General features: G+C 43.4%; 1 protein-coding gene across 6 annotated transcripts in view; it reads right to left on the reverse strand.

The window, feature by feature from the left end:
- Positions 1–389: 389 nt before the first annotated feature.
- Positions 390–25,013, reverse strand: part of DCX (doublecortin) — a 111,203-nt gene continuing 86,579 nt past the window's right edge. For 4 of the 6 annotated variants that reach the window (XM_034649589.1, XM_034649585.1, XM_034649586.1 and 1 more), the window contains exons 6-7: positions 19,910–20,007; positions 390–8,752 (exon numbers count right to left, since the gene is read on the reverse strand). In XM_034649589.1, the coding sequence (XP_034505480.1) occupies positions 8,696–8,752; positions 19,910–20,007 (155 nt within the window). In that variant the 3' untranslated portion in view covers positions 390–8,695. The remainder of the gene's footprint in view (positions 8,753–19,909; positions 20,008–25,013) is intronic. The other 2 variants (XM_034649590.1, XM_034649588.1) reach the window with 1 other exon arrangement.

The raw sequence follows: 25,013 nt of genomic DNA on the forward strand, positions 1-25,013 counted from the left end.
GGATTGGGAATTTGCAGGTAGGGACTGCAGGAAGAGGTATTTGCAAGGAACCCACGTGGAGTCTTTCTTGGGCCTCTGCGAACACATGACTAGAAGTGACCTCCTATTCTGATGACCAAGACCGACCTTGGTCAAAGCATCTTATACATAAAAAGAGGCCATTTGATTCCTGCTCGACTCTGGAAGGGAAATCGGGATCTTCTATGTTGTAAATGTGCTGTGCTGTTCATTATGGCGTTTCCATCATATATCGATCGTCAGCTTCCTCATCTATAAAATAAAGGGGTTGGACCGATGAACGTCTAAGTTTTCTTTCAGCTCGTACATTTTGTGGTTATACGATCATCAGCTCAATGCTTCAAAAAAAAAAAGACATTGTCAGCCAGAAATATTGAAATCGAATTTTATTTTTGGAAAATGGCATTACACACATCTTGCAAATGTACACAGAAATGAGAATGAGATGAAGAACAGAGCTTGAGAGCCAAAATGATTGCAAGAGCAGCTCTTCGGCTGCCTGGTATTGAATGCCATGAATCTGCAGCATTCACAGTTCACAACACGTTACACACATGGGGAACTGCTCTAGACTTTGAAGTCCTCTAACCAAAGAGAGCCCTCATGAAATCGTGGAGGGGGGAGAGGGATATTAACAGGCACAGGAGATGAAAAGGGTCTGCTCCAGCTGGTTTTACACGAGCCTCATCAAACCTACCAGTCCAAGTGGGAACAGCAAACCAAAAAGGAGAGAGTGCCTTCTTGGAACACTACTTGAGAATCACAGTCTGAGAGCAAGGCTAGGCCTTGCCTGGGAAACCGGGGGCAATGCATATATGCGCATGTCCTTGTCTTTTATGGCTCTAACTCTTCTAAGCAGGCAGCTAAAAAGTCCCTAAGTTATCTGTTGTCTTTCTCTGTTTCTCTTTTTCTTTCTTTATAAGTATTGCTCATTGGTCAAGCAGAGCCTTGTGAGGTCTCCAAATACCTCAAAACTGCTGCAGGGATAAATGAACATCATTGTCCACTGTCTTTCAATTACACACGATTCCGAGAACTTTTCAACTCCGCAATGTAAGCAAATGGTCAAACACATTCTCCAGCTGCCACCGATTTTGCAAAGGGAAGTTGAGTCTTTGATCATAACGTCATTCCTTGAGAAATGGTCACTAGCTGCTGAAGAGACTGTTGAGAAATGCCTTTCCCCCCTTTTTGGCCAGTTTGTTCTTTGCTGCCTTGACTTGGCAAAAAGCGTGGGCCCCCAAATCAGTTATTTACAACTGTGAGACACCTGGGAGCAGGGGGAGGGAGTGGGCAGGGCAGGGACTAGGGACCACAGGGAAGAATATATTCTTTTCAGAGGTTAAAATGAGTTATTTAAGAAATGTGATGTACAATACCATGCATTTACTCTCCAAAGCTAGTCACTAGCAAGCTAACGCCTCTAATACTACAACCACCAATTACAGCTGTTTGTGCTACACTTACTGAGTTCTAACTACAGCTAGAGGGCAGAAAGGGTGGGCTGTTTCCATTTTAAACTTTCTCCCTTTGAAAATGGCCATAAAAGCATTTTCTGTACAAGTTTAATGGCACAAAAAGGTGACCCGAAACTTTTTTTTTTTTTAAAGAACTTACCACACATGAGAAATGCAAACTTCAATCAAAACATGCATTAGTTGTGTACAAGTCATAAGGGATCATTGGCTTCAAGCTGCAATATATTGCAGGACCATACATGGGAGACGTTTTGGTATAACTTCTTACTTGCTCAAATCCCTTTAAGAGGACTTCTAAAGAAAAGCCATCGGAAAGGGCATTCCATCTGGCATTGCCAAGCCGTGACATCCCCAAGGGCTGTGCACCCTGTTGAATAAATTAGCACCTACAAGCTGACTTCTTGAGGCCCGCTAATTACTCTTACATGGACTGCCTGCACAGGGATAGGAACAGTTGGAGTCAACAGTAAATGTTTAGGTGAATTTAGTAACAGAAGGACAAATACATTTTAATTAAGTGAATGTTTCTTTCTATGGTAGGGGTTTGTTAATTGCCCTTTCCATTTAAATCAACCCCAATGGCCTATCAGTTTAGCTAAAACAGTTCAACAGTTGGCAAGCCCCAAACATAAGGTTGTTACAGACAGCTTAATGTGTCATGGGGTAAAACCTGAAACGAGTTGCTCCCCCCTCAAACCCAACGCCCCCACCCGGCCAAACCAAACCACAGCAGAAATGACCTGTGGTCTCTCATCATATTATATTGCAGCTTTTTAAACTATGAGCAAATCAAACAAAATCAGTTAATAGTATTTCGCTGATAAGAATCCATGGGTGGATTTTTCTGTTCAGCTGATTATTTCTCTGAGCACACTTCACTGCATCACAAAATGGCAGACTAAAAAAGAACCACAGAGAGTTCTGTACAGTGCTTGGAAGGCAAAGACCCAAAGATACAGGAGCTGTAAGGAAACTGCTTGTGAAGATCTGCTTTGGGGAATCACAACTGAATGTGGTGAAGAAGGAGCCAGGATAAGATTGATTTCAACCACCATAGTTCTGACTGGACTGGAGTGAGATCAGCGCTGGTCAAGTCCAGAAATAACTTCGCATCACCAAGGCAAAATCCCAGGGCTTACAAGAGGCACGTGCCCAATACCTAGACGTGGAAGAAGGAAGGAATAAAATGGGAGACGACAAACAAGAGAGAAGATTGCAGAGGACAAGGGATGGGCGTTTGTACTCAGGAAGGAGAGGGCGATAACAAGAGTATAAAAATGAGAGCAAATCTAGTGAACTAGAGAGAGAAGGAGAAGACGAAGAGATACACAGGGGAGGTAGAGAGTGGAGAAAAGACATTGATTCCTCAGGTTATCAACCCAGAAATGAGAAGTTTCCATGCCCCCACATTTATGCCTTAGTTCACAAGGTGTTTGCTCTGACTTCGTTGTGCCATCTGACCTCGCCCAACTAGCCTGTCCTTCTAATCAGGAGCAGGAAGATGCCTTAATTCCCAAAGGGAATTCTGTACTCCCCATGCCCCAACCCCAGGCATCTAAGATAAGACAAGATGGCATCTGATTCCAGAAGATGTCAAAGCCTATAAACTAAAGGATACAAAGGCAGGCAATTAGAAGCGGGTTCCAGAGTCTTGTCCTGTGATAGCCAGTGTCACACCACCTCAGCCAAAGCGGAAGGTCTGCACGGATCCTTAGTGAGAAGCAAAGCAGGAAGCAACAGGATCACCAAGAGGTGGAATGTCAAGGCCACGCTACAGCTTCGAGGATGGAGATAAGCTCTGGGGACCAGGGTGGGGGAGACAGAGGAGAAAGTCTCCTTTTCCTGGAGAGACAGGAGGAGCAAAATTCTTCACCTAGGCATACTGAAAGACAGGCTGATGGAGAATAAGACTTCTAATCTCTGAAAAGAAAAAGTGGAAGGGGCTAGGAGGAGCTGCTAACAGTCTCAGCTCATAGTAGGTTGACCCCTGAAGTCAGCACTCTGTGGGTTTAGAAATGCATTTTCCTCCCCACCCATGCATCTTGGCTGCTGTGTGACAAGAACCTCTGGCCTTTTACCTACTAGGAAAGTGAGGTGTGCTAACCAGAGGAAGAATAAAATTGGGAATTCACTTTTAAGAAATGGCCTGTGTTGTCTTGGTCCGTAATCACAGCCTTTAGGGCAATCCACTGACTATTAACAGCACTAGACTGGGTCTGGGCCACCAAAAGCCAGAGAGCCTGTTGGAGAGGCTTCTCCCACCAAAACGTAGACATGGGGAATCAATGCAGTGTCCTTGGTCCAGATGGCCACACCTATAAGGAAGAGGAAACCCCATATGGAATCACAGAATGTCCCGTTGGACAATGCTACCTAAGAGGTCCCCTGCCTAGGGCAGTGGCAGTAGTGTGACAGCCCCATGGCCACACAGGAGGTCTCAGATCACTTCTGGCATATTGATGTCTGGAACTTCATTCTCTCTGGATTCCAGGTCCCAAAACATAGGACCCTTAATGCCCCCTCATCTCAGATGAGCTTCAAAATACTGACGGTTTACCAATGAAACCAGCCTAGGCCTGAGAGCCAAATCCCTTAATACAATGAGGACAATGCCTGATTAAGGCCTGGAATTGGAGATTCAAGTGGCCCTTTGTGGCCAAAGACAGATTCCAATGGCCTTCTTCAAAAAAATAAATCTCCAATGCCCTTTAGTCCCCATAGCAACTCGGGTAGCAAAAGAGGTCATTCGAACCACCCTGTCCCGGGGCATCTATCCAGAGATGTGTCTTGGCAGGCTGATCTTTGAAAATGCTCTCAGCAGTGTACTGGAGTTCACCTAGCACACTCTAGCTCTTGCGCACTTATTCCCTTGTCCCGGGGAGATTTGTTTTTAAACAAGAAAAGCTATTTAGAACCAAATCTGAGCAGGATTGAGGGCATGTCCTGCCAGAGTATTGAAGGGACTAGAGAAAGTAGACACAATTTTGTCTAAGGCAAGCACCAGATTGCTGCTCTAAGACTTGGGCTGGGTGATTCAAAGAAGGATCTAGGGGGCTCAAACCCCTTCTATTTTCCTTCTTCTTAGAACTCTACGTCCACTTTAAGGTTCCTTGGTTCCTTCCAATTGGGGAGGAGACGCAGGAAGAAGAGAGACTTTCCTGAGAAGTGGGGCAAGCCCAGAAGGAAGTCTCTGGGACCTGAACTAATGAATACCCCTTCATTCCCAGGAGGAGCCTTGTTGCAAGGCAAACCACGTGTCCAGACCTTGTTGTCCTGGTTTCTGCCATGGAAGGACCCAGGAGCAAGCAGAGTACACGAGATGAGCATGGGAGGCAGAGCACATAGCCTGCTCTTTTCGTGCAAACACAAGGAGCCGATGTTTACCGTCAGCCAGGGTGCGTTTTAGTTACAAAGCCCCTTGCTTATACCTGGAAATTGTCCCCGTTGGGGCCGGATGGCTATGGGAACATTGTGGATGAGAACCACCACAGCGAGAACAGGTTATTTTCTCTAGCTAGCTTCTCTCCCATATTTTAAAAGAAATCATTGTCAGTGAATGGCAGCCACAGTCATTTAAAAACTACGAAAAGCCGTCTTGGAATGTTAGGAACAAAGCTATGGTTCTGTTCTTCCTTCCTTTCCCTGCTCTAGGAACAAGAAACATTTCCCTCAGCCAATGAAGACCCAACCAGTAGGAGATGAGATGAGGTGAGCTGACAAGGAAAAATCAGTCTTCCCCCATTTCAATTGGACAGGGCAGGAGCTCAGAGGGCTGTCCCGAGGGCTCGTCGAGGTGGGACAGTGATCCTCTGTGTTGGGTGGACAAGGTCAGGGACCTCATTGTTCCTGTAGGTCCTCAACGTCTCTTTCTCTTTGGGGACATCTGCAGTCCATGTGGATGGGAACCATGTGAACACAGGGAGAAAGAGCCGTGTTAGGTTGCTGGGTGGATTTCCCACTGAGCTCAGGGCAGCAGCATATGGCTCCAAGATGCAACATGACCCTGGGAAAGAATTCTCAGGAGCCTAGTGGAAGGCAATACAGTTCAGTGGGAAAAGGTCCTGGAGTAAGAGCCAAGAGATGTGGGTTCTAATCCCAGCCCTGCCCCCAGCCAGCTGTGTGACCTTGGGGAAATTACTTTACCTCTGCATCTCCGTTCCTGGCCTGAAAACGAGGAATTTGGAGTAGATGATGTGATCCTAAGGTTCCTTCCAGCTAGAAAACTCTATGATTCAATCTAGGCTAATACTAAAGTCCTTAAGGACACAAAGCAGTCATGCTAATGGCTATCCTTTCCAAAACAGTGAAGAGAAAAGGAAATTTTCTCTCAATTTACCCCTAGTTAACACTACTTATGAAGTTGTTCAGCCCAGCCCCCATATATACATTTTCCCCTTCTTTGTCCCTATTTCTATTTCTGTAAGGGAGAAAAATCAGGAGGTAGGAACAAGCAACAGATGGACTGTGTGTGTGTGTGCGTGTGTGTGCGTGTGCGTGTGTGTGCCCGTGCATGCGTGGGCACGCACATGCGTAAAAAAGGGAGGGAGGATGGGAGGAGTGGTGGCAGATGCTTGCTGAATGACTTGATATTTGCTGAGTGCACAGAAGGTAACACAATGGGACTTCAGTGGTAAAACTGGATTGGGCAAAATCCAGCATGAATGACAGGGGTGAAGGCGCGCAGTTACAATTTTTTTCTTCTGCCTTGAAAATGGACTAATTTAAAATGCAATCATTAAAGGCTTGCATTTTGGAACAAGACCAAGCCCCATGAAGTGGCAGTACAGAAACGTTCTCTTATAATTGATTAAAAGAAAGATGGAAAATCTACTTTTATGACTGAAGACTGTTGGATCAAAGGTTGCTCTAAAGAAAATGTGTCCATTTAGTACACACGCCACCAGCGAGGAAGTGCTCAGGGAGGTAGCACAGGGCCTGGACAGGAGAAAATCTGAACTCCTCCTCTCGTCCTCCTCCTCACCAGTCTGTCGGTTAGTGGCCTCAGCCTCCGTCTCATCTTAAATGGAAGGAACTGGGCTAAATGAGATCTGCAGAGAGTAGAATCTTTGGGGGTCTGGCCTGAAGATTAAAAATAGACCTCCTACCACTCTCTCTACACTGCCCCTGCCCCCCTCCACCATCCCTAGTACCAGCTTTTTCCCAATTAACTACAAATTGTTCTGGGACGCACTAAGGAAAAACCTTGAGCTTCCAGAAGGAAGTAGAGGGTAAGAAAAATGGGCTTTGTCATGGTTTCCAACAAGTCTACACGTAAAGGAGAGGGGCAATGAGCGATTCTCACGCTTTGGGGTTCTTCGGTGACCAATTTAACCAGGAATCCGTACTACCATCATCAGGACTTCTCTTGAACCGAACCTATTTCTTGTAGCTAAGGTCATCTGAAGCTTGTCTAGGGGCATCTGAGCTACCCCTTCTGCCACTGAGTTCCCTTCCACACAGTGCATGTCAGCAATGCCACCAAGTTGCCACGGATCCATGTGGGGGGTACCCTGTAGTATCTCCTGATTCTGAAGGAACTGCGGGTACACACACACACACACACACACCCCAAGCTCATTCCACTTCAAGGGGAGGAACAGTTGCAAGTCACTCAGGAGCCAAACAGCAGCTTGGCTTTGAATGCTGCACCTCACAAACTATCTGAACAATTACAAAGCAATAAGGAAAAAAATCTTCATATCTGCTAAAAGCAAACACAGAATTGGCATGCATGGCTTTCCCTTAAATTTAGTTGTCTTCGCCATTATGGGCTATGATCACAGACAAAAAGCAGTGTTATGAACCGGTACCTCAAAGACTGAGAACTATTTCGAATGATCAGTCCTTAGCAAAGAGAAACCCTTTCTAGTGTTAAAGACAAGCAAAAGGTTTCTGTGTCTTCAGTATGAAATATCAGGATTGTAGATAAAAAGAGTTGCTTAAAATATGCCATAACATTTCCTTTAAAATATAATTAGAATGTCTGGTCCACGTTGAAATTATTAATGTAAGCATAACTGTTAAAAAGTTATCAAAAGAGTGATTCTATTGAATTGGCCTCTGCTATTCATTTTCTTTCCTCCTGGAGGTTTCTGTTTGGCAGTGACAGCATGATTTCTAAACTACGTTATTCTGCATTTTTTTTTTTTGGTAAATTTTCTGCATGTGTTTTTTAGACAAAAGAAAAATCACCAGTTTATAAAAAAGGAGCCTGAAGAGTTGGCTCCTGAAGTACAGACACGAAGTTTTATAAAAAGGATATTGGTTTTCTTGCTATAAAAAGCGACCGAAAGGTGTCAGACCTGAAAACAAATTCTCACAGTGTTTTCAGTGTTGGCTGTTTACAAGGCATTCAATAGAACAGAGATAGATGGATACCATACAGTTTGTGTAATAACTCGCTATGTTAGACAGCCTCCTAGAGGAATCGGGCACATGAAGTCCCTCACCGCCAACTCTTAATTGCTTATTGATTCCAAATTGCCCCACTGGAGAGATTGACAAGCAATTCACTGTGCTTTAGAAAGTCTACCGAAACGCCTCCAGTGTTTCTCAGTTCTGGTAGTCTCTTTTTCGCTAGCCCTGCACCGGCGTCCCAAGCACCTGGCGTCAGAATTACAAGCTGCTGGTGTTTCTCCCCCTTGACAGCCAGAGTCGGTGCTAGACGGCAAACTGGGGGCTCAGTTGGGAGTGAAGAGCGAGGCTGGGGAGCTGCCTTGCTGCCCTCCCAGGATCCTCCAGCATTCTTGAGATCGGGAGACAAGGGGCGCTTGTGTTTGTCACTCTTGGATTTGCCAATGAGTTTCTTTCCCACATACGCATTTTAAGTGCTATGTATGTAAACAACCCTCTACAGGAGGAAGACTGTCATGTATGAGCAAAGTGAGACACGGGAGAAGTAACGCAGGCGCCTAAGTTTTCAATAGAAAGGTCATGGACTAGCACATTTTGCATCCCCGGAAAGTGACCCCGAAGGATGGTTATCAATCTATCTCTTATAATTGGTAATTGTGGATCAGTGGCCCAGAGGAGAATTCACAGGAACATAAACCCAACATATTACAGTGTGTTTTTTTTTTAAATAACAACAAATAAAAACTTGAAAGCACCAATAGCCCTGTTGGACACTTGAGCAGAAGTACCCTATTGTAACGGTAAGCTTGGATTTGTACTCTGGACTCTGAACATTCTCTTCTCCTTCACATGGAATCACCAAGTGAGTCCGAGTCATCCAAGGACAGAGGCAGGTACAGATCCTGTAAGAAGATAAGAGATAAAGTTAACTCCTTTTCTTGCCATCTTGGGCTCTGAAATGGGCAACATCAGATGACTGGGTTTTTTTTTTTATTAGTATTTCCTCTCATTTTTTATTTTGAACTAATTATAGATTCAGAGGAAGCCGAAGTATCCGGAGGAATACTTGTGCTGATGTATCCTTCACTCAATTTCCCCTAATGGTAACATCTTGCCAGTTTCCATGCACTCGTGTTGCGCCTGCGCGTGCCTAGTCCTATGTGATTTTACCACCCGTGTATATTTGTGTGCCCATCACCACAGCTGAGATACAGACCTGTACCCTCATCAAAGGGCTCCCTCGAGCTACCCCATTTAGAGCTACAGCCCCCCGTCTCCCACCTCTAAACCCCCCATGACAACCAATGATCTGTTTCCCATCTCTACAATTTCGTCATTCATAGACTATTATATAAATGGAACGCTATGGTATGTAACCTTTTGGGACTGGCCTTTCGCATTTAGCATAATTCCCTGGGGATTTCTACCAGTTGTTGCACACGTCTGCAGGTTCACTCCTTTATAGTGCTGAACAGCATTCCACAGTGCGGTTATGCCACAGTTGGGTTAACTATTCACCCATTGAAAGGCATTACGGGCTATTACAAATCAAGCTTGCTATAAACATGCCTATAAAGGTTTTCGTGTGAACATTAGTTTACATTTCTCTGGGATATGCTCAGGAGTACCACTGCTGAGATCTATGGCAATGGCACATTTAGTTTGTAAAGACTGCAGTATTGTTTTCCAGAGTGGGGGTACTCCTTACATTCTCACCAGGAAAGTATTAGTGATCCAGTTTATCTATGTCCTCACCAGTATTTGGTGTTTTTGCTACTTTTTATTTTAGCTATTCTTGGGGGTTCGTTTGGTATCTCATTAAGGTTTTAATTTGCATTTTCCTGAGGGCTACTGGTGTTAAATGTTTTTCACATGCATAGTTGACATCTGTAATTCCTCCTCAGTGAAACGTTTCTTCTTTTCTTTGTTTTTGTTTTTGTTTTTTTTTCCAGAGAGAGATGGAGCATGAGCAAGGGGAGGGGCAGGGAGAAGTCAAGAATCTCAAGCAGACTCCATGCTGAGCGTGGAGCCCAAAAGGACCTCCTTTTCAGGGGCTCGATCTCACCACCTTGAGATCATGACCTGAGCTGAAATCAAGAGTCAGATGCTTAACCAACTGAGCCACCAGGTGCCCCTCTTCGGGTCTTCTGTTAATTTTCTAATTGTTTTTTTTCTTTCTTATTGTTAAGTTTTAACAATTGTTTTTATCTTCTATATATGTTTTTGGTTAGATATGTGGCTTGCAGGTATTTTTTCCCACTCTGTAAAGTCTTTCCATACTTTTTGCACGGTCTTTGAGAAAGCAAAAGTTTTTAATTTTGATGAAGTCCAATTTATTATTCTCTTTATTTTATGGATGGTACTTTTGTTGTCAAACCTAAGAACTCTTTGCCTAGCCAAAGATCGCAAGATCTCCTATGTTTCCTTTTTACCTCTTTCACACTTAAATCTATTGTCCATTTTTTGAGTTAATTTCTGCATAAAATATGAGGTTTAGGTTAGGGGTCATTTTTTGGCCTATGGATATTCAGTTGCTCCAGCACGACTTATTGAAACGACTATCTTTCCTCCTTTGATTGAATCTGCTTTTGTCAAAAATCGGTTGTGAATATATGTGTCAGTTTATTTCAGGCTCCCAGAGAACGGCCAGGTCCTGAATAAATGCTTAACGCAGAAAATGAACCCCATCTGCCTACTTGCAACTTATTTCCTGATGCTCTTCCATTTTGCACCAGGAATTAGGATCCATGGCTCCAATGCTGCCCAAGGCTTGTCTACGTCTTGAGGCGATGGGGAAAGGATATGCCATTGGTTTTTCCCACTGTCCCCAGAGCTGTATTTGGAGGTACTTGTGATTCCTCTTGGACTTACTTCACCCATTAGTCTAAATCAGCAATTTTCAAATCTCTGTCTCCCTCTCTCTTAATCTCTCTCTCTCTTCTCCTTCTAAATCTTCTATTCAAATGAAATTTTGTTTGGAAGCCCAATACATAAAATAAATAAAAGCATAGCTGTTGTGATTGAATCAGACACGGAGAAGGCAGAATCTCACCCATCTCCAAATGAAGCAGTTTGAAAACCACTGTAATCTTTCACATTATCAGCAGGATACTAAAAGGAACCAAAAAACGTAGGGTCAACTCTGTGGATATTTATGAGATCCTCCTTGGTATAATACAAAGAAAGAACTTAGAGAACTGTCCAAAAAATTGGAGCATACAGTTTCTGCGAGTCACAGGAAAAATATGAAGATGAGGAAGGAGGAGAGGGACTTATTTATCTAACATTAGAATGCTTTTTTGCTATGGGGGCACCTTGCTGGCTCAGTTGGTAGAGGGCGTGACTCTTGATCTTGGGGTTGTAAGTTCGAGCCCCATGTTGGGTGTAGAGATTACTTAAAAATAAAATCTTTTTATTTTTTTATTTATTTTTTAAAAATATTTTATTTATTTATTCGACAGAGATAGAGACAGCCAGCGAGAGAGGGAACACAAGCAGGGGGAATGGGAGAGGAAGAAGCAGGCTCATAGCGGAGGAGCCTGATGTGGGGCTCGATCCCACAACACCGGGATCACGCCCTGAGCTGAAGGCAGACGCTTAACCACTGTGCCATCCAGGCGCCCCAAAATAAAATCTTTTTTAAAAAGAATTTTTTTTTGCTGAGAAGGGGTAAGAAAATTTTTAGGCAGCTTCAATGGAAAGAGGAGCAAAGTATATTCAGAAACCTCAGCTTTTAGTCCTGTATAATTAGTACTGTGACATTGAACAAGTCTTTGAATCTTGGTATCTTCATTAAGAAAATTCAGTTTTGGAAAGGACAATATGTAAGGTTTCTTCCACCGCTTAGACTGTTATTTAGGACCCTCAAGGGACTACTTAATCATTAAAAAACACAAGAAAGATAACTATAGCAAATAGACTCACTTCTCACCAACCTGCCATCCCCTCGTGGTAAATCAGGGGCTGACAAACTTTTTTTTGTAACAGGTTAGATAGTAAATATTTTGGGTTCTCTTTGCTGGTCGTATATGGTCTCTGTCATGCAGTCTTGTTTGTTTGGGTTTCGTTTGTTTTACAACTCTTTGAAGAATAAGAAACATTTCTTTTCTAACATGGGGGGCATCCCCAAACAACCAGGCCATAGGCAGTATTTAGCACCCTTGTTCTAAACTAACAAACACAATCTCTTATGCAATTGATAAACAGGAAGTGCAAGGCTGAGGAAATAATAGGAGTTCAATAAAATTTTGTAAAATGGAACTCAGGCCAAGTGGCACACAATCGGGTCACTTCTCTGAAGGGATTTTAGTCCCCTTGTACTTGAGTAAAGTGAAAAGTGAACATAGCCAAAAGTATCTTTTAGCTCTAGACTTCCAGAATGGCAAAGAAAGACTCTTTGAAAATCTGCTCTGACAGTGACACTGGAAAAATTGTCAAAGCCAACTTTTTCAGAACTCTGGAAATTAACCAAAAGCTTTCAGCAATCCCAAAAGTGTTTATTCAAGAAAAATGGCTGAATCTCAGTAAGAATACCAAAATTTGTAGTGCTTTAGCTTATTCTATTCCCCCTTCTCCCTTTCCCCAATTCCAGGGTAGCTTTGAAACCCAATGGCCTCCCAATTTCAGTATCTGAAAAACAGCAACTTAGTAGTGACCAGAGGGTGTAGAATGAGTTGAGAGCTCCCCAAAATGCCCCATTCCCAGAGAATTGTCACTATTTGACCTGTTTGGAAACTCCCACTCGTAGGGCTCTTTATTCGACCTGATGCAGAGCACACTCACTCTGGACCGCCTTTTAGGGAGCATTAATCAGCTGCAATTGTTTAAAATCACAGCTGCCTAAAGTAGAGGAAACTGTTGGAGCAAATGAAGCTGCTCAAAACCTTAAAAGGAAAAGCTAGAGAATTAGTGTCCATGGGAGACTCTGAAAAGCTCCAACATATTCACATATTCCCAGGAATCTCAATGACATGGCACATGTTCAGGACTGGGTGTATTCTGAGAAAAGACCTAAGAAGGTCCTAATCTCTCACCTCTGGTTGGCCTTGAGGCCCTGCACAAGCACCAAATGAAGACTAAGGCAAAATTATAAACTGCCTGACGGAGCGTTGAAATCATGCCCCAACACACACACACACACACACGCACACACAGCATCTCAACCAAGGCAGAGAGCCTTATCGGATCAAGGCATTTAAGAAAATCTAGCAAAATTATCCTTCAAGAGTTAAAGAGAAAACAAGACATTCTTAGATAAACAAAGACAGCACATTCATTGCTAGCAGACATAGCCTCTAAGAAATACTAAAGAGAAGCTTTCAGGGGGAAAATAAAAGGACAATAGATGTTATTCAAATCCACATAAGAAAGAAAGAATACTTAGTAAAGGTAAATACATAGGTAAATACAAAAGACAGTACAAATTTATTTTTGTAACTCTTTTCTTCTATTACCCAGTTCAAAAGACAACTGCATGGAATAATAATTATATAAGTGTGCTGATAGACTTATTATGCTTAAAGAGGTAATTTGTATGTCAATAGGAGCCCAAAAGGAGGGGGAAGGGACAAAGCCGTACTATAGTAAATTTTTTTAATATTCAATTGAAATTAAGTTGACATTATTCCAAAGTAGATTACACTGAGATGCTAATTGCACTCTGCAGGGCAGGCAGTAAGAAAATAACTCAAAATAAAATTAGTAAAAATACAACAAGGAGATTAAAATGGTACACTAGAAAAAACATCTAACACAAAAAAGAGCAGAAATTGAGGAATAAGGGAACAAAAAAGACACAAGACATGTAGAAAATAACAAAATGGCAGATGTAATTTCTACCTTACCAGTAATTACATTAAACATAAGTAGATTAAGCACTGAAATGAAAAGGCAGAGATTGGCAGAATGGATTTTACAAAAAACAACATGATCCGGCTTTCTGTTGCCTGAAAGAAGTACAACTTAAAGACACATGTAGGTTAAAAGCAAAAGGATGGAAAAAGACTTTACCATGCAGTTAGTAATCCAAGAAGAGCTGGAAAGGCTATGCGAATAACAGAAAAAAATAGACTTTAAGACACAAATTGTTACTAGAGACAAGTAAGAACATTTTCCAGTGATAAAAGGGGTCAATATATCTGGAAACATGAACATACATGTGCCTTGTCAGCAGAGCACTAAACTACATAAAGCAAAAAATAACTTAATTGAAGGAAGGAATAAACAACTCATCTAGAATAGTTGAAGACTTCAATACTCCACCTTCAATAATGTACAGAATAACTAGGTAGAAGACCAACAAGGAAAGAGAAGACTTGAACAACACTACAAACAACTGCATATCTATAGACTATTCCATCCAACGACAGCAGAACACACATTCTTCTCCCATGGAATATTCTGCAGAATAGATCATATGCTAGGTCACAAAACAAGTCTCAATAAGTGCAAAAGGACTGAAATCATACAAAGTATGTTCTTTGACTGCAGTGGAATTAAATTAGAAAGCAATGATAGAAAGATATTTGGGAAATATACAAATATGTGGAAATTAAACAACATACTGCTAAATAGCCAATGGGTCAAAGGAGGAATCACAAGGGAAATTAGAAAAGACTTTTGAGATAATAGAAAATGAAATAACAATACACCAAAAGTTACGAGATAAAGCTAAAGCAGCGTTCAGAGGGAAATTTATAGAAAATGTTCAGAATGTGCCAACTGATAGAAACTGAGAGTAGACCAGTAGTTGCCAGGGTTGCGTGGAAGGGCACGGGGCTGTGACTACTTTTGATGGTGATGAATATATTTTTGTACAACTTCATAATTATACTAAAAACTACTAAAGTGTATACTTTTAAAAGGTGAATTTTGCAATATGTCAACTATATCTCAAAAAGCTGTTATTAAAAAAAATCGTACCTTTGAAAATCCCTTATGCTGACAACTGAACATTGATTACGTGATTCCTGAGAATGCTACCCTATACAGCAAAATGCATGCATCGGTGTATAATGGACATAGTACTACCCAGCATGTAATGATGTGTACAAATGTAAGAGACAGTGTTGTAGTTGTTTTGTTCTATGACTCTACTGTGACTGTTGATGAATTCCATTAGTCAAACTTACACACAATGCAAGTCCACTGTAGAGAAAGAGCACAGGACTAAGAGTCACTAGACCTAGGTTCCAGCCCCATCCTGGCTATTTAACTTCCCCTTACAGGACCTTTGCTTCTATATCTGAAAGTTGAGGCAGATGTGGACTAGAAAATCTTTCCGTTTCCTTCTGGCTCTAAAATTCTCTAGGTCAGATCATTGCATTTTGTGTTTTATTAGTTAGACCACAGCAAGAGAAAAACAGACAGACACTGCCTAGTTCGTGAACTCCTGGGCATTTTTCAGGCAATACAGAAGGGCCTTTTCATTACGGAGGCCCCTTTGAGTCCCGCCACGCTGAACCCTGGGCTTCAGCATGCACCCTTGCTCTTGATTATTCATGTAACAGACACTTCAGTGTAGTTGGTCGGCTGGTGGAAATAATTATAGGAGAAGATTATTTCAGACCTATTTCAGAAGAAGGCAGGGGGACGGGCCTAGGGGTAGAACCAGGAGGAGACTGCACTTGTAGCTGCTATGACTTGGGATGGGTAAGGTGAGAGGCAGGCTGTGGGGGAGGGAATCCATAGGACTAGGCTTGGGAATGAACTTCTGTACTTCTGTCCTCATCCACTTATTTCGTATTCAAAAGATATTTTCTTGTGTGGATAGAACAATGTTCAGGAAAAGGAATTATCTCAATTCTGTGTTTTTGTCGATCGATATGTAGAAATACAGAAACACGCATATTGCTTAACAATACAAATAATTTGCACCTGAAATTCATTTGCTTAGTCCCTTGGAGCCCTACAGAACAAAATGTTTGCAACAAATACAGCTGTGCTGGCGATACTATTGCGTTAGAGAAAACAAAATCTTGGTCTCTGGTCCAAGGAGCTTATAGTCCAAAGGAAGTCAGAGAAGAGTTTTGATAAACCTGGCTTCTGGTTTGGGTTTGCTTTTTCCCCAAATGTGCCCTGTACTTTTCTGATGGCGTGGCTTTCTTCTTGCTGATTTTTTTTTTTTTAATGCTGGAGTGCCCATTCTCTTCACCAGCCATCAAAAGCCTACCCAGGCTTCAATGTCCCACTTAAATGTCTCCTACTCTGCAAAACTTGCCCCATCTCCCACCCTCCCCCAGGCAGAGGCCTTTCCCACCCGTCTTTGTGCTCCTATGGTCCTTTTGTCCACTCTTGATTACTCTACCAAAATCCACTTGGAGTGTTGTCTGTTATTTAAGGATCAAGACCCTGCTTTATTGGTCAAACTATCTCTCCAAGCATTTATAGGACGACAGGAAAAAGGTCTAGAAACATAGAAGAAAATGTGTATTTAAATAATGTTAACTATATTTTCAAATAATATGTCAAATATATTTCCCTCCGATCTCTAGACAACTTTGCAAGCCAAATGCCACATTTAAAGGCATGAATGCAATCACTAATCTGGAAAACATTTTTAAATAAACAAAAGAGTTTCCCTATATTTCTAGGCTTTTTGACATCTTTAATGTGCTACCATCTCCAAATTGTTGAATCATACTGGGGTTGTCTTTGCCCTCGGCACCCCCTTTTCTTTGTTTGTAAAATGGAAACGCTACCTGTCCTATCTCTTTCGCAGTGTTATCACAAGGGTAAATAGGAAAATGACTGTGCAAAAAGATAAAGCAGTATGGAAATGCAAAATGTTGTTCTCATTAACTATCCAAGGACTGACTTTGTGTTCATATTGTAGCACTTGAGTACGCGGACTTTGGCTAACCCCCTCACAGCTGCATTAAAGAGGATTCTCCATGAGCTGCTTAAGAGGGGAAGCCAAGAGGCTGATTACAGCTTAGGGCCCTGCCACGGCCATCAGAAGTTACCAAAGGGATGCTGGGACTTCAAGTTTGTTTCCAATTGCGCAGGAGGAAAGTCATGGCCTCAGCCACCTGCTTCCTGTCTTCACCATGACTCACACCTTTCAGGTCCACTTGGATGGAAGTTCAGATGAGAACTGCTTAGGCCCACCGCCCAAGGACCTTGATGGTGCTAACTAAAGCTCAGGTAGCTATGTAAAAGGAGGAGCAAGAAGCTGAGTCCTGAGACCCAGGGGGACTACGCCAAGGTCATGAAACTTTTTAGCTTAATCAGAAAAACCAGTTTATCCTGCATCATTGTTGGTGGTAAGCATGAGGCCGTTGCTCCTGATTGGATGCACTAAGAGAGACACGACATTACTTCCATGACAATTTTGCCCCAAATGCTTAATATGGACTTAATCACAAGGAAACATCAGACACACCTAAATCAAAGGACATTCTACCAAAGAACTGGCCTGCACTCTCCATTTCTACAATACACCGTCAAAGAACTTTTTTTCTAGATTAAAGGAGACCAAAGAGACATAAAACCACAAGCGATGTGTGATTCCGGATTGGATCCTGGGCCAGAGAAAGGATGCTATTGGGGGTGATTGATAAAGTTTGAGTATGGGCTGTAGGGTATATAGGAGTGCCTCACCGGTGCAAATTTCCTGATTTTGATCATTGTGCTATTGTTAGGAATGAAAATGTCTTTATTGTTAGGAAATACACACAAGCATTTAGAGGTAAAACAGTATGATGTCTACAACTTAATCTCAGATGGTTAAAAAAATGGTAAAGTGTGTGTGTGTGTGTGTGTGTGGTGTGGAGAGAGAGAACACAAAAAATAAAAGAAATGGGGAGAAAATATAAACAACTGGTAATCTGTGCAAAGAGCATACAAAACTTTTTTATGTTATTCCTGCAACTCTTGTGTACATTTGAAATGATATCAAAGGAGGAAATTAAAAAGTTGGTAAGAAGTACACCAACATCCAAGTGTTTTTTAAAAGTTTGCTCTAGAAAATCATATAATGTGTAACTTAACTTAATGTTTGTGTGCTGCACTGTCATAAAAAAAGAGTCATTTTAAAAATGAAAGGACACACTGAAAATCCCACAGGGAGGCTCTGACAGTGCAGCCTCCTATAGCTTGTTCTAGTCCTTCAATGGTTAAGTTGGTTTGTAGAACTGAGTCAAAACAAAACAAAGCAAAACACACACACACAAAGCCACACAAACCCAACCAGGAGAAATGGTTTAACCATGCCAGCACTCACCTCAACGGACTTATGGATGATGGGTCCTCAGCCTAAACGAACTGAACATGTCAAGTGAAAAGCTGAACGATTCAAGGGAGCAGGCCACATAAACGCCCAAGCTGCCCCATCCCTTTGGGAAGGTACTGATGGAAGGTGCTGGGGCAGGTCCATCTTCTCAGAAGGGCGGTAAGGGCAGAAATGCATAGGGCAAAGACACAGCAAGAAGCAGTGTAGCGTAGGAGCTTCTGTTGGAGAGTGGAACAACAGGAGTAGGCTACTCCCCATCTTGGAGTGTCCGTCTTAACAAGCTTTGCTCAGAAGAATAACTGGGAGCCGACAGCAAGAGTAGTTTTCATCCATGCTACAACCTCTAGGTAACACTGGCCATACAGACAGTGCAGCAGACTGTCCTTTGGGAAAACCAAATAGCTGAGCAGGACAATTAGAAGGTTCTGGTCAGGGTCGATACCAGAAACTTACAGGGGCCATTACAGGAATGGAACAGGAAGTAGGAATGATGGAATGGGTAATGGTCAGATTATCCAGGAAATTAATATCCTAATGTAGAGAAATGAAAGTGAATGTCGGCGCTGGTGTGCTGTTACGCGTTTAACAACCGACTTTCCGGGGGAGAAAACGACAGCTTTGATGTGTCGTGTGTGCTGATCTCCATGGTGCAAATATTCCCACCACGGCTGAGTTCTGGTACCAACATGGCGTCGCTGAACACAGAGCTGGGGAGGGACGTACACAATCAGCTCTCGCAAGCTAGCATGACCTGGCTCGGGAGTACTGGTGGCGGTAACCTGGGCACCAGTCCTACGTCTGCCACCCCCTAGCTGTGTCACCCTAGTAACTTAACCTTTCTGGGCCTTAATTTCCTCACCTACAAAAGGTCGACCTCACAAGATGATCGAGAGAATCAAATGAAAGTAATTTATCTCCATCTAAAATCTCTTTCAGCTCCGACCATCTGTGGTTCCTTGATGAAGCTGGCCACACAGGTGACTTTTTGCCTTTTTCCATCTCACACCGAGTCTTATGAGCAGGGAGAAGACAAAAGAATTCTAGAGGAAGCCGCTCCGGAGTGTGGCCCTCGGAGCAGAAACCATGTTCCCATGGCCTCAGAGATGAGGTTGGAGGCAGTGACCGCTCCCGCTCCAGATTTTCTATCAGAAGAGATTTCTGGGCGGGAATCTGCTTGGAAAGTGGGACCAGCGAGTTTACAAACTTCTCTTATTTTAGCGGGACATTTATTTGGAATCACTTAGAGGTGTAAACGGTGTCCAGGCAGGGCTAGTGTGGCGGCTATGTACACTCTGCTCCCTCACTGAACCAGAATCTGCCTGGTAATGAAGCGTACATAGCGAAACTAGGGTCTATTCATAGTCTGATGAACAGCAAATCTAAAGGGAATCACTCAGCGCTAACTTTCTCTAACTGCTGTCTTTGTCCCTTCTACCGACTAGTGCCTGGGAACATAGGTTGCCCTCAACGCCCTCTTTGCTCTGCCTCTGAATTGGAGTGAAAATCACTTAGCTCATCCTCCAAGCCATCATTTGGGGACACCATGAACTCAGAAGGGGTATTTGGGACCTTTGTTACCTCTTCCTTTTGGGTAAGTATAACCGGGAGTAGGTAAATGTGAGGCGGGGGAGGAGGTGAGCAGAGGAATCAATGAAAGTGACTGGAAACGTGGCCCCTGCTGGCATTCCCAGGGCTTCGAGCTCAAGGACCAGAGGAAGGGAAATTCTGGCCTTGATGCATGGCTGAAGTAGATGGCAGAGCAGACCCTCACCCAGCCATTCAAAGGAGTCCGAGTGCAAAGGGGTTTAGTAAGGTATAAGAGACATAATACCTTGTGCTTCCGGAGGCTGCCAGGACTGGTGGGCGTGGAGATGGGTGACTGTTTAGACTTGGGGGTAGAGAGCTGGCTGCTGGAGGTCCCGTTTGCTAGCCCGAGGCAAGAGAAAAGGAAGGGATAAGAATCAACAGCATACAAAGGAACCAGTTATCCTTCCCCTCCGAAGACACTAAGAACATTCAAGCAAGGTACACAGACAACCAAGTGATTTGATGAGCGGAACAAAGGTGAGAAGAAACACATTCCTCAGAAAGGCCAGAACTGCGATCCTCAGTTAATTAGATCCTGGAGCAGTGCAGGGCCGTAATCCTCCCACCCTCTCCCCTGAGTGCTTCCAATTACAGGGCTCTGGTTCTTTTCAAACCTTTCTCATATTCATTCCCAAGTTTGACCCTAACACCATCTCCGGGAGGTAGTCTGGGAACATATGATTTGGTTTTAATGTTACAAGGCAGAAAAAAAAGTGAAGCACAAAGAGGTTCTGTGCCTTACCTTAAAGGGGAAGGGAATATGGGTGACTGGGACCAGGGGCACATCCCCTCTGGTCACAGATGGTGTGGCAGGTACAGGACAGCCCCATGGTCAATCTCTCTCCACTCTCTCTTTTCCTGTTCACCTCCCCCCACCCACCCCCGTGCCCCACTCTCTCTTCCCTGCCTCATCCTGGCTGAAAGGAACAGAAGGAAAGAAAAAAGAAAGCTACTCAGGAAGAAGAATAGGAAAAAAAGTGGAGGAGGAAAGTGTGAGACAAAAAGGTTTGCAGAGCAAGATGGGCAGAGGAGGGAATCAAAAACGAGGGGAAGAAAGAGATCAGGAGTGGAGAGGGGAGACCAGGAAGATGGGGTAAGAGAGTAGGAGAAGAAAAGAATGAGGAAGTTTGAAACGGGGAGAAAGGCACAGAGACAGAGGAAGGCGGACAGCGGTGGCCAGAGTCAGGGTGCACCCCCATTTCTCTCCAGGTCAACAAAATGCTGAAAAGGAGGTGGTTTAGTATGTAACATCTTGATATTCCATTGCATTTGCAAATTGTTTTTATTCCCTTTGCTAATGAGCTTTTTCAAGATCCAATCATGTGAAAAAAATGTGGTGCATGGAAATGGAACACATGAACAGCTTTCGAGTGGATTCGTGCTTAGACATCTCATGCTAAAGTTAATTTTTTGTAAGCTAAGGACCAACATTGTTCACCAGAGATATTCTGAAATGTGCTTTAAAAATAAAGGGATATTTTAAAAATATCCCAAAGGTATGGGGGGGAAGGGAGGGGAGAGGAGGAGAGAAACAAGAAGGAAGGGAAGGCAAGAGGAAAAGAGAGGGAGGGAGAATAGAAAATTCTAAAAGTTAAGTAGGAGGATGGCCTGAGAATGTTGCTGTTAGTCCCACACATGAAGCTTAAACTGTTTGTATCATGAATATTTCCTGAAGACATGGTTCCTCATCTTCACTTAGGATCATGTTTCTCTTAGGTTCTGGAACCTGTGTAGCAGTTGTAGAAATAGAAGAGACCCCAGTGGGGTGGTGGCTGAGTTTATCCCAGTGCAAGTAAGCTAAAAACTGGGCACATAGGTGTCCCCTGTCTGGCTTGAGCTGTGTGTGAGAGAATGCCTCTCTCTCCCACTTACTGACAGGCCTTTCTCCCTGTTAGGGCTTCCTGAAAGTCATTCATCCCCTTAGCCAGTAGTTACGGGGTGCTTTCTCAAAACGAGGCCAAGTATTAGACGTTGGGGTTTCAGAGAGGAGTAAGTCACTTCCTGTGGTGAGCCAGGGAAGAATGCGGTGGGCCAGGTACTATGGCAGAGCCATGTAATTATTGGAGCCCAGAGAAGAAGTTTTGAAATCGGGCCTGGGAAACACACAGGAGAAGGCAATGCCTGAAAAAAAAGTCTTGAAAGATGACTCTGGGATCATTGGAGACAAATCTATGGAGACAGAAAGCAGATTAACGGTTGCCAAGGGCTGGCCAGGGCTGGAGTGGGGAGTTGGGGAGAAATGAAAAGTGTCTGCTAATAGGTACAGAGTTTAATTTAGAAGGATGAAGATGTTCTGGCACTCGTGGTGACCGTTGCACAGCTCAATGGCTAAGCTAAAATCCATTGAACTGTATGTTCTAAAAGGGTCAATTCTTACGTGAATTGTGTCCCAATAAAGCCATCACAAAAAGAAGAATTGGAACTGCTTAGGCAGAAGGCAGAAAGGATATTGTAGACTTCAGGATTGTACCAGTAGGGGCAAGGACATGGGAGTATAAAAGAATACCATACATTTACAGAGTGTATGTAGCTCAAAATGGCTCAAAAACAGGGTGTCAGCAGTGAGTCCCAAGAGATGAGACAGGAGATGGCATAGGCCATGGGGGCCTTTTGTGGGGCCTTTTGTTTGGGTTTCATTTGTGAAAGAAATCTGAGAGGGATACTCTCAATTTTGCATTTTAAAACTATTACTCCAGTTGTTGTGATAAAGCTGGGGTGGGCTGGGCTGGGGTAAGTGTAGAAACAAAGAGATTTGTTAGAAGACAATGCACTAGTCCAGGGGTGCCTGGGCAGCTCAGTTGGTTCAGTATCCTCCTCTTGGTTTCGGCTCTGGTCATGATCTCAGGGTTGTGAGATCGAGCCCTGTGTCAGCCTCTGCGCTGGGTATGAAGCATGCTTAGGGTTCTCTCTCTCTCCCTCTGCCCCTTCCCCCACTCTCTTTAAATTCTTATTCAAAATCATTTTTTAAAAAAGAAGACAATGGACGAGTCTAGGTGAGAGGTGATGATGCCTTTTTAAAGCAATGGGGATGGAGAGAAGGGACAAGGCAAAAGAGAGAGACCTAGAGGACGGATAAGCTTAGGGGGTTATGTGCATGCACTGGTAAGCCATGCCAGGAAGAGCGTGATCTATGCCAACCAGCATGGAGACTGTAGGCACTAGGCTTGGCCAGGGCACCAGGCTTTCTGGTGATTGAAGGAGGTGCCGTGGAAAAGGGAAGAGTGTGTGAGCCACAGTGGGGCAAAGTAGTCCATTACAGGCCAAGGAAGGAGTTGCTAGACCACCTACAGTGCCTGAAGGCCTCCCTAGCAGGACCTGACCTGTAGTATTCAAGCTAGAGAACCATCTTGGAGACCGGTCTGAGCTACCATAATGCGAGTCTTCCCAAAGAGCCTTGACCTCAGCCATGAGCTCTCACAGATGTAGGCATCCCCAGGGAAGTTCTGGCATTTTGTTCCATGGGATAGATGCATCCTTCAGCAACAACAGATCGTAGTTCCCCAGCATTTGTCAGCCATGCTACACAGCGGTGGTTACTATACTCCCAATGTGAGAATGATCTTTTTCACCGACATGCTTATCTAGCTGAGGGTGAGCCCACTGGTCTTGCCAAAATGGAGAAAATTGTGAACCACAAGCATGTCTGTGGGTGAGGCAGTTTCCACCTAGTTATTGGCCGTAAACCTGCACAGACAGGTTCTTGTGCAACTTCCAGTACTTTTCCCAATATCCCTGAAAACTCTTTCACTCAAAAACGGTCAGGGTAATACATAAATCTATATTTTATCAATACTTCTCTCTCTAGTCTCTCTGTGTGTGTCTATGTTTACTCTCTGCCATTCCCCGGCTAGTCAGTCTTAAGCTACCTATAATAAAAGACTATTTTGTCATCCACATTCACCGAGCATTTTGAAAATCCTTTTGTTAATACCTTAACTGCCACTCACTTCCGTGTTAGAAAATGCAAACACTTGCCCAGACTTCCTGATGGACTGAAACCCAAAGATGGCCACGGAGGCATGAGAAAACATAGACACACACAAGCAGATGTCAAGTCCTCGCAAACTGATGGAGCCCCTGTGTCTACAGACTAGATACAAATACATTCACACCTGGGAAGAAATACCCGGGAGGGTGCCATTTGATATAGATTCTGAAGCCAATTCATAAAAATGTCAAGTAAGAGGAGAAGCAGGAAAAAAATGCAAATACGGTATGAAGAACTATGCACAGTCTTGCATTGGCCAATCCACACGGACAGCCATGACAATTCACTGTGAGAGTGGCCGGAAATAACACCACTGGTTGACATCCGTCATCATCCTTCATTTTTCTTGACTAAATATCCTCAGCTCTTGTCTCTGAGCTTCTAATTCTCAGCTGCCATTTGGGGACGCACCAGAGGAGGCTTTGTCCCCTTTGACCTGTCTGTCTTTCTCCTTTCCCTGCTCAGAACCACAGCCCTGTTTCACTGTTGCCACTTTTATTTCCTCAGAGTCCAAATCCTTTCATTCTTTTTTTCTCATTTTTCCCTCTACAACAAGGTACAACAGGCCATCTTATCAATCTTATTAATAAAACCCAAGATAATAATTAGTGCTTATTCAGTGTCAGCATGCACCCCCTCCCCCCCAAAAACACAGTCTCTTTTAGCTGTATTTTAATTTCCAATGAGGAAAGAGAGGCTCGCTACAGTTGGAGATTGCAAAGTCAGGATTTGAACACACGTCTCTCTGATTCCAAAGCCTATGTGTGTTTTGGTTTGTTTTCCGTTTTTGCTACATTGCTTTTGCTTTAATAAATGAATTGCTTCTGGGACTCCTTCCTATGGCAACTTTCTGATGGAGGAAGGAGGGGGCAGAGAAGTTGGGGTGGAGAAAAGAGAGAGGAATTGGACAAGGTAGAGGTAGCGCCAGAGCTTACGCACATCTACTGGACTTTTATTCCACTTATCTAATTTAGATTAGAAAGTATTTAGCAAGAACTTTCCTTTATTCACCAAAATGACTGGGCATCATAGACAATGTCATGAAACAGAAGCAGACAGAGCAGCCAGCATGGCATGTAACTTCCGTCACATCACAGAGCTTTCTGGAAAGATGGTATTTGTGCTATATCCATTACTCCCCTCAGCTGCTGCCCCTCAGCTATGCATCACAATGGCCAAGCTTGGCTCAGCATACAGTCTTGTCTCCATAGCTTCCCTGACTCATTAGGTCTGCCCTTGCCCCAGTGCTTATCTTCAAATTCTTGGCTCTGTCAGAATGGAGGAGGACCAACCCAAACAAGAGATAGCTGGTAAGGTAACAAGGCTGAGATTTACAGAGATTTACATGTATGGGGGG

The sequence above is a fragment of the Ailuropoda melanoleuca genome, chromosome X (genome assembly GCF_002007445.2).
Source record: "Ailuropoda melanoleuca isolate Jingjing chromosome X, ASM200744v2, whole genome shotgun sequence".
In the NCBI taxonomy this organism is placed as follows: domain Eukaryota; kingdom Metazoa; phylum Chordata; class Mammalia; order Carnivora; family Ursidae; genus Ailuropoda; species Ailuropoda melanoleuca.